Below are 10044 nucleotides of genomic sequence, written 5' to 3' on the forward strand. Positions count from 1 at the left end.
CGACACCCCGGATTCCACCAGACAACAGGAATTCCAGTGCCGGACTCTAGCCGGGTATTACAGAGGTAGACAAAGCCAAAATTGACACCATCAAAAATCTGTCCTATCCAACCAGCATTAGGGAGATTAGATCATTCCTTGGACATGCTGGTTTTTACAGGAGATTCATCAAGGATTTTTCCAAAATAACTCAGCCTTTGTGCAGGTTGTTACAGCAGGATGTGCCATTTAACTTTGATGACAGCTGCAAAACAGCATTTGATTTGATCAAATCACTGTTGATTTCTGCCCCAGTCATCCAGCCACCTGATTGGACCCTTCCATTTGAGATCATGTGTGATGCCAGCAACTTTGCTGTAGGTGCAGTATTGGGACAGCATATAGGTAACTCTCCTCATGTCATTCACTATCCCTCACGCACCCTAGATGCTGCACAATGCAATTATTCCACCACAGAAAAAGAGTTGCTGGCTGTTGTGTTTGCATTGGAGAAGTTTAGACCCTACTTACTTGGTACAAAGGTGATTATATACTCAGATCATGCTGCACTAAGGTATTTAATCAAGAAAAAGGAGTCCAAACCTAGGCTGGTGAGATGGATATTGCTGTTACAAGAGTTTGACTTGGAGATCCGTGACAAGAAAGGCAAGGAGAACCTCGTGGCTGATCACCTTAGTAGAATTCTGACCGAGATGGAGCCATACCCCATTAATGAAACCTTCCCTGATGAGCACCTCTTTGCTGTCCAAGAAGAGGAACCATGGTATGCTGATATTGTTAATTTCCTTGCCATAGGTGATTTGCCCACTGATTTGCCCAAACACATAAGAGACAAGATCAAGAAGGAAGCAAGGTATTATGTGTGGGATGAGCCTTACCTATGGAAGCATTGTGCAGGCCAAGTCATAAGGAGATGCATCCCAAATCATGAGATCAATTATGTTCTAACTTTCTGCCACTCCTACAGCTGTGGGGGTCACTTTGGGCCACGCAAGACAGCCTTTGTAACAGCCCGGAAACCGGTACACCTCTTGTAACGGCCCCAAACTGCTCGGCACTAGGATCCAGATCGGCTTAAGGCCGCCGGGACCCGTAGTAAGCCTCTAGACATCCTGAACTCTAGGTATAATCCCATACATGATCAGCATTTTCATAAAAACTTAAGCTTTTTCAGAAAGCCTTTAAACTTTTTCTTTATTTCAGCTTGACCTATGCATAGAAACATAGAACTTCATACTAGATGAGTCATCAAGCTAGCTGTAAAAACATATCCGCTTTGGGTCAAGGGATTGGGACCCTTTCTTCCCTCACGGCCATACATACTTCAAGCCATTAAAACATTTCTATAACTTGAAAACATTCTTAAAACATTTCTTTAACTTTCATATTGATCATGCAAAACCAAGGGATTTACCGACACTAGGCAAAGCACAACTCTATACTATACATCTCACATACTTTTCTTAGCTTGGCTCTATCTCTTATAACATACTCATTACTCTTTCCATTCATCATAACCATATATCATCATTATCATCATGTCCACTACTAAGCTAAACAAGCATACAAAACATACATAACATTACATAACATATCATCTCTTTAACAACTTCCTTACATAACATCCTCTATAATCATAAACAAAACACAGCTAAGCTATTACAACCAAACATGGCAACCCATGCTTGAACCTCTTCTTTCCCATAGCTCTATCTGACTTACTCTGGCTTACTTACTCTGGCCCTGCAAAACTGGGGTTAAGGGAATGGGGTGAGCTACAAGAGCCCAGTGAGTAGAAACAGAGAAAACAGTTCATTAATTATGATTTCATTTTATTATATTCTTTCCTTTATTTCATGCTTTCATATCACAACGAATACACATCAAACATTTCATCCCCGCTTGAGTTCACGCTAGCAATCTCTTCCTCTTGCGGGTGATTTTAGAGGGTTCTCGAAACGTCCTTCCCCTCAGGGTTAGACATGACCCCAACATTCCCTCTGTCATAACTTGGCCCCGAAGGAGCTCTCATTGGGCTTTCCTACATGTAATCGCCCGACTAAATAAGGACTCAATGACAGACTTACGGGCTATTGAGGTCGCCTTGGTCCACCCATCTCATCACAACATCAACAATTTTATGCAATGCGTCACATTCGTGAAACTAGTGCAATCATCCTATTACATATAAACATGATGCATGCATATGCTTTAGGCATTAGATTTCATTAAAATAAAAGATGCATTAGACATTTGATTTCTTAAAATAAAAGATTAGGTTTAGTTCTACTCACCTCCTGGCAGACGCTGACTGACTCTGCAACTGCTAGCACTACTGGCCTCCTCGGTCCCTCGGGTCCGATCCTACACAGGTGGACTCGAATGAGGTGCCAAACATACTCTAAACAACTCATAAGCATACCCCCTAAAACCCCTCTAAACATCACTAAAACATGCATAGGAAACACCCAAGAAACGGCTGGACAGGGCACTTTCGGCGGCACCTTCGGCGGCCGAAAGTCTCTTCCAGAGACGAAACTCGGGTAAGTTCGGCGGCAGGTTCGGCGGCCGAAACTCCAGGACAGAAACGAAAGTCCCTCCTTCGGGGGCACGTTCGGCAGCCTAAAGACTGCCTCCCATGCAGGTTCGGCGGCCGAAACCCCTTTCGGCGGCCGAACCTGGTCCCCTCTGGACGACAGGTCCGATTCTGCCAAGCCAAAAACCAAACTCAAATATATCCAAATCCTCACATACTCTCTCCCAATCATGCATACGCACTCCACCAAGCATAAAGGAGCATAAACTAACTTAAAACCCCCAACACAAACATCACATAACATACATTGGGTATAAAACCCACATAAACCTTAAACATGCACTTCTACCCAAACTCAACCATCAAACTCTATAAAACTTACTTAAAACTTCATTAAACATAAGGAAAAGCAAAGATCTACACTAACCTCTTGGAGATCGAGGGTTGGTGTGACCCGAACCTTGGAGATGTGGAGGAAACTAGCTCCGGGGTCTCCAAGCTCCAAATCCTTGATCCAAGTTTAAAACTCTTCAAAACCAAGAATGAAACTCATAAAAACCATAGAAGATTGAAGGAAAACGTGAAATCGACCAAGGGAGGACATGAACTCACCTGGGCACGAGAATGGGGAGAAAACTCGCCCATTTTCGGCCTGAGGCCTTTTATAGGCGACCGGCTGAGCCACATTCGGCGGCCAAACCAGCACCCTAAAGTCCCCCATGTTCGGCGGCCGAACTTGAGGTTCGGCAGCCGAACCTGGTTTCTGCCCAACTCAACTTTCGGAAGCCAAAAGTCCATCCGAAACCATCTCATGTTCGGCGGCCGAACATCACCTTCGGCGGCCGAACCTGGGTTCTTCCTCCTTGGCCTTTTTCTCTTCAAAACTCAATTCATTTTCATTTAAAACCATGAAATCATGTGAAAACATTTTAGAAAACACATTCTACCCTTCTAGAGAGATCCAACACCCTAGATTCCGCCGGAAGGCAGGAATCCCGATGCCGGATTCTAGCCGGGTATTACATTCTTCCCCCCTTCAAGAACATTCGTCCCTGCTTACAGTTGTTACAAAGTCTCAGGGATCCATCCTTCTTTTCCCACAACCACACTGGAACACTTTAGAGTGAGGTACTAGGTCGGATAAAACCCTTATCTACCAAGCCTCACCTCTATTCTGACTACTACCTCTCTCTAACAACTGGCACTGAGGCTGCTTCCCCGACCTGACTGCTAAACTCTCAAACAAGAGCTAGAACCCTCTGACAATCCTTCCTACGCACCCTACGAACCTGATAGGCTGACATCAAACCTCTAGGCATCCCTACTGTGTCCCCTCAGAAGAAAATCTTTGACCCATCCTGCCCTCTGAACCTGACTGCCTTGTCTCTGCAGACCAAGATAGCACCACGGGTAGAAAAACCAGTCCAACCCTAAACTGACGTCCAGACAGTCAAGTCTAGGACCTCAATGTCAGGTGGAAGGCATCTACCCTCAACTGACACTGAACTGGACCGGCAGACTGACTCTGCCACAGATGGATCACACATGAGTCCACTGACCCAAAGAGAACACTCTAGCCCAGAAGCTATTAACTCAACCTCTCGACGGCTCCTAGAGAACTAAAGAAAGAGAAAAACACTAGGGTTCACAAAAACACACACATCAGAACATTCAAAAGTGAGCGTACCTGACACCACCATGTTCGATGTGTCTGCTCCCCTTCCTTGCTCACTGGTCTGAGCCACATTACTTGGAGTTAACCGCTGGGACCGTACCATCCTGGGTGCAGTAGGACACTCACGTGCTATGTGTCCCTCCTGTCCGCACCTAAAACAAGCTGTTGTCCCATAACGGCAGACTCCCTTGTGCGACCTTTCGCACCTCATACATCTTGTAGTGTCTCGACCAGAACTCGAACCATCTTCAGCATCTAGCCTAAACCTCTTCCACAACCTACCCTTCCTAGTTCTGCCCCATTGCTTAGGGGTTCTTCTCCCCCTTCTACCTCTCTTGGCGGCTGTACTCAGCATGGAGGGATCAACTTCCCTTGAACTTGAATTCTCAGAATCCTTAAACTCTCCCATGCAGTCTTCATCCATATTCACTTGCACACCTATGTCCCTCCTCTGCACCACTCCTTCTCTGCTGACATCAACAGACCTTCCAGGGTCTCTTGATGTTTCCCCACTGCCAACCATACCTGACTGTACTCCTGGCAGAACGGGAGGAAAGGTCTCCATACCTCCCCACTCAGACGGATCTGACTCCACAGATCGACTAGCACCTTGCATCTTCAGTTCTTCTGAAAACACAACAAGCGCACCGGTACACATAAGCATCACATCACATAGCATGGCATCATAACACATAGCATGCATCATATCATACGGTCCATGTGACAAACACATGACCCCTCATGCAATATATATCATGGATGAACCTGTCACCTATAGCCTACAACATAGCAGAACATGCCTTGACCAACTGTGCCAAAGGCCATACCTGGTCTCTCAGCTCATCTCATATCAGTACATATTATGCCATTTCGCAGCTAAGGGACTATCAACATCCATAATACAAACATAAATGCACATGCACCACACATGGCATTACACATCATCAAACAAGACGGGACTCCTCATCCGGTCCTAGTGGACATGATCTTACTCTGAATCTTTCTTATTGTGCTTGCCCTTCTATGACATCTAAACCAACCTCTTTCCGATGTGGGATATCTCTAATCCTTGAGCATCTTTGCTCAACACACCGTACTTATGAGGCCCAATGAAAGTTCTTGAAAGTGGGTTGTTTTGGCCTAACATATTTAGAGATGCTTATTTATTTTGTAGGTCATGTGCAAGATGCCAACAAACAGGAAACCTTGGCAAAAGAAGTGAAATGCCACAAGCCCCCATCATGGTGTGTGAAATCTTTGACATATGGGGCATAGACTTCATGGGACCATTCCCCCCTTCCTTTGGCAACACCTACATACTTCTTGCTGTGGATTATGTGTCCAAGTGGATTGAGGCCAAAGCAACAAGAGCTGATGATGCAAAAACAGTGTGTGATTTTGTAAAATCCCACATCTTCTCAAGATTTGGACTGCCCAAGGCCATAATCAGTGATCGAGGCACCCATTTTTGCAACAAGGTGGTAGAAACTCTCCTAAAGAAGCACCATGTCATCCATAGAACCTCTACCACATATCATCCTCAAACAAATGGGCTGGCTGAAGTGTCAAATAGGGAGATCAAGTCCATCTTGGAGAAAACAGTCTGCCCAAATCGCAAGGACTGGAGTGTACACCTCAATGATGCTTTATGGGCATATAGGACAGCATATAAAACTCCAATTGGGATGTCTCCATATAGGCTGATTTATGGGAAAGCCTGCCATCTACCTGTGGAACTTGAACATAAAGCCTATTGGGCTGTGAAGAGCTGTAATCTTGATGAAAAAGAGGCTAGAGTTCACAGAAAATTACAGATTCAAGAGCTTGAGGAGATTAGGCGCGATGCATATGAAGCTTCATGGGATTATAAAGCAAGGACCAAAGCCTTCCATGACAAGAACATCTCCAGAAAACACTTCCAGGTTGGTGATAAGGTTTTGCTCTTTGATTCCAGGTTCAAATTATTCCCTGGAAAGCTTCGGTCTAGGTGGATTGGGCCATTTTTGGTTGAGCATGTTTATCCACATGGAGCTGTTGACATACGGAGTCCACAAACAAGTAAGGTTTTCAAAGTTAATGGGCATCGTTTGAAGAGATTCTATGAAGGTTTTACTGTCCATGTTGTGGAGGAGGTTCCCTTGGATCCCCCTTCCCAAGACTGCTGAGCAAAACACTGAAGTCCAGCCCAAGACAGAAAACAGGGCGCTACTGGGAGGCAGCCCAGAGACAGTGATTTGCCCAGTGATTTGCCCACTGCTTGCCCAAATCACTGGGCAAATCGACTAAATGTACCATAATCACAAGTGATCAGGGCAGTGATTTGCCCAATTGCCCAGATAAAGTGACCAGATCACCGGTCCCATCGCAAAACCAAGCACATTATCAGCAAAGGGCGTGAACAGTACCAGCCCAGCAACTACAAAGGAGGAGTGATCAGGCCAGTGATTTGCCCACTACTTACCCAAATCATTGGGCAAATCACCCTGTTAAGAATTCAGAGGGCCAGCATTAAATGATCAGGGCAGATCACATACCCAAATCACTTTAAGTAGTTCTTTTCTTTATTCTTTTAATTTTTACGCTATCTACTGTTTTTCTTCTCTTCTTCTTCAAGATTTCTCTTCTCCGACCACCACTCACCCACCGGCAAACTCAAGACCACCATGGTAAGAATCAAGATGAAGGCCACCGGCGGACCATTCATGTGGAAGAAATTAGGGCTACTGAAACCCATCCCCTCCGACAGTGATGACGAGGCACGGGACACACCTCCATCAGCCACCATCAACACCGAGACACCACCGGCCACAAGTACAGCAACAGGACGCACCGACTCACCGGCCGCCCAGACATATCACCGGCAAAAGAAACGGCAAAGGACACCGCCACCACCATCCACAATAGCCCCGTCGGCAAACCCTACTGGCGAAATGCTACCTGAAGCCACCACTTCCTCCGGTTACAGCCAGAAACGGCCACGAACACAGTCGCCACCAAGATCAGACCCAGAGCCAGAACCTGCCATGCATCCCGCAGGACACAAAGAAAGCGATGTGCCCACTGATTCCACCAGCGCTATGCCCAGCGCTGTGCCTAGCGATGCACCTACTGATTTCACCAGCGCTATGCCCAGCGATGTGCCCACCGATGCGCCCATGGACTTACCAAGTGATGTGCCTAGCGATGTGCCCAGCGACACACTCAGTGATATGCCCAGCAATTTGCCCAGCGATTTGCCCAGGCCAGCGTACCCTGATCACATAGTCAAATCACTGACATTCAACAAAATTTATGAGCGCACCAGGCTGCTTAAAATTTCATCCCTACCATATCACCCAGGTAAGTATATCCACCATGCCACCCTTGGAGCACTAAGACTCCATTCCCAGGTACGCTATCTAATTTCTGCTATTGGCTGGGACACTTTTTTCCTCCTGCGCATGCCCTCTTTCCTTGAACTCACACATGAGTTCTTCACCACATTCTATTTTGATAAACCTGCCATGCACAACATACACACACCAGGCACTGTTGGATTTAGGTTATTGGGGAAGCGATTTCGCTTATCCCTGCAGGAATTCGGCATAGCCATGGGCTGTGAATGCCCTCAGTCCACCTGGGACTTCCCTGCTGAGTTTGATCCAAGCTCTGTGTACTTGGAATTAAGTGATAATCCCCCAGAATCATACTCACCCACTAGGTCCAAGGACCTTTACCTCAGAAACCCCAGCCTGAAATACCTCCACAGATTCCTGGCTTACACATTTTTTAGGAGGAAGGATGCCTCCAACATCCTGACCAGAACTGAGTTATATATTCTTTGGTGCATGCACACACAAAGGAAAATACATCTGGGATACTGGGTTGCCACCCAACTATCTAGCATCATTCAATATAACAGGCCACTGATTTTTGGCCCCTTGATCACTACCATTGCAGTGAATCTCAAACTATTGCACCCAGCATATACTGACCTCTCCCCCACTTCCAAGACAACCCCCTTGGACCTTCGCACATTAGATGACATGGGGTTGCTTTGCAAGGTGGGGGATATTTTTTCCATTGCACCTGCAGGTCCAGTAACGCCACGCCATGAGCGTGTTTTCAGAAGGAAGAAAGCCACCATAAGCACCACCACCCAGCAGCCAGCCACTATAGCAGATACTGCAGATGAGACAACACAAGCAATAGGGCAGGAACCAGCAAATGAGCCACCCCCAGCAGCCCCCCAGCAGGCTGCTCCTCAGCCACCAGAAGACGAAGCCCCCAACCAGACATTAGAGGCTCGTCTCAGTAGGATTGAGGACCGAATGCAAAGGATGGAGCACTTGTTGGACCTGCTAGTGGACCATTTTCTGCCCCAGCACCGTGACAGATAGCGATTTGCCCAGTGATTTGCCCAGTACTTACCCAAGTCACTGGTCAAATCACTCACAGGCCAGGGAGTCCCTTTCCCTTTTCTCCTTCATTTTTCTATATGTTTATTCACACATTGGGGACAATATGTGGGAAAGGTGTGGGGGTACTAGAGAGTATTTATTCACTGATCACACCACCTTTTTGATTTCTTTTTGTTTCTTTTTGTTTCCTTTTGCATTATTTTTATCCCTTTTTGCACACACCAGAATTTTTTTTCACACTCCTAGTGTAATACCCGGCTAGAATCCGGCATCGGGATTCCTGCCTTCCGGCGGAATCTAGGGTGTTGGATCTCTCTAGAAGGGGTAAAATGTGTTTTCTAAAATGTTTTTCACATGATTTCATGGTTTTAAATGAAAATGAATTGAGTTTAACAAGGAAAAGACCAAGGAGGCGTTTGCCAGGTTCGGCCGCCGAAAGTGAAGTTCGGCCGCCGAACATGAAAAGACTTCGGGAGCGCCTTTGGCCTCCGAAAGTCTTGTTTAAACGAGCCAAGGTTCGGCCGCCGAAAGTCAAGTTCGGCCGCCGAACATGCATGAGTTTAGGGGGCACGTTAGGCTGCCGAAGGTCTTCGACCAGGCCACCTATAAAGGGCCCTCAGATCGGAAATGGGTGAGTTTTCTCCCCATCCTCGAGCTCAGGTGAGTTTATGCCTTCCTTTGGTCGTTTTCGTGTTTTCTCTACCCATCTCTCAAGTTTTTCATGATTTTTACCCTTGTGTTTGAAGATTTAAAGCTTAAAAGGAGTTTTGGGAGCTTGGAGCTTTTGGAACTTGGATTCTCCACACCTCCGAGTTAGGGGTCACACCACCCTCGATCTTCAAGAGGTAAGTGTAGATCCTTGCTTCCCTAGTGTTTTCATGAAGTTTTATGAAGTTTTTGATGGTTGAGTATGGGTAGATATGCATGTTTAGGTTTATGTGGGTTTTATACCCAATGTATGTTATGTGATGTTTGTGTTGAGGAGTTTATGTTAGTTTATGCTCCTTTATGTTTGTGGGAGTGAGTATGCATGATTGAGAGAGAGTATGTAAGGATTTGGGGTGTTTTGAGTTTGGTTTTTGGCTTGGCAGAATCGGACCTGTCGTCCAGAGGGGACCAGGTTCGGCCGCCGAAAGGAGTTTCGGCCGCCGAACCTGCATGGGAGGCAGTCTTTAGGCTGCCGAATGTGCCCCCGAAGGAGGGACTTTCGTTTCTGTCCTAGGGTTTCGGCCGCCGAACCTGCCGCCGAACCTGCCCGAGTTTCGTCTCTGGAAGGGACTTTCGGCCGCCGAAGGTGCCGCCGAAAGTGCCCTGTCCAGCCGTTTCTTGGGTGTTTTCCATGCATGTTTAAGTGATGTTTAGAGGGGTTTTTGGGGAGTTGTTTATGAGTTGTTTAGAGTGTGTTGGCACCTCATTCGAGTCCACCTGTGTAG

At 46.5% G+C, this 10044-nt stretch overlaps 1 protein-coding gene across 1 annotated transcript; it reads left to right on the forward strand.

Moving 5' to 3' along the window:
* Positions 1–6913: 6913 nt before the first annotated feature.
* On the forward strand, positions 6914–7812 carry LOC110608258 (cell surface glycoprotein 1-like). The gene is made up of 2 exons (XM_043960188.1): positions 6914–7550; positions 7787–7812. Exons 1-2 carry the CDS (start codon positions 6914–6916, stop codon positions 7810–7812), a joined length of 663 nt encoding a protein of 220 aa, XP_043816123.1.
* Positions 7813–10044: the final 2232 nt, after the last annotated feature.

Source organism: Manihot esculenta, chromosome 9, assembly GCF_001659605.2.
Source record: "Manihot esculenta cultivar AM560-2 chromosome 9, M.esculenta_v8, whole genome shotgun sequence".
Classification (NCBI taxonomy): domain Eukaryota; kingdom Viridiplantae; phylum Streptophyta; class Magnoliopsida; order Malpighiales; family Euphorbiaceae; genus Manihot; species Manihot esculenta.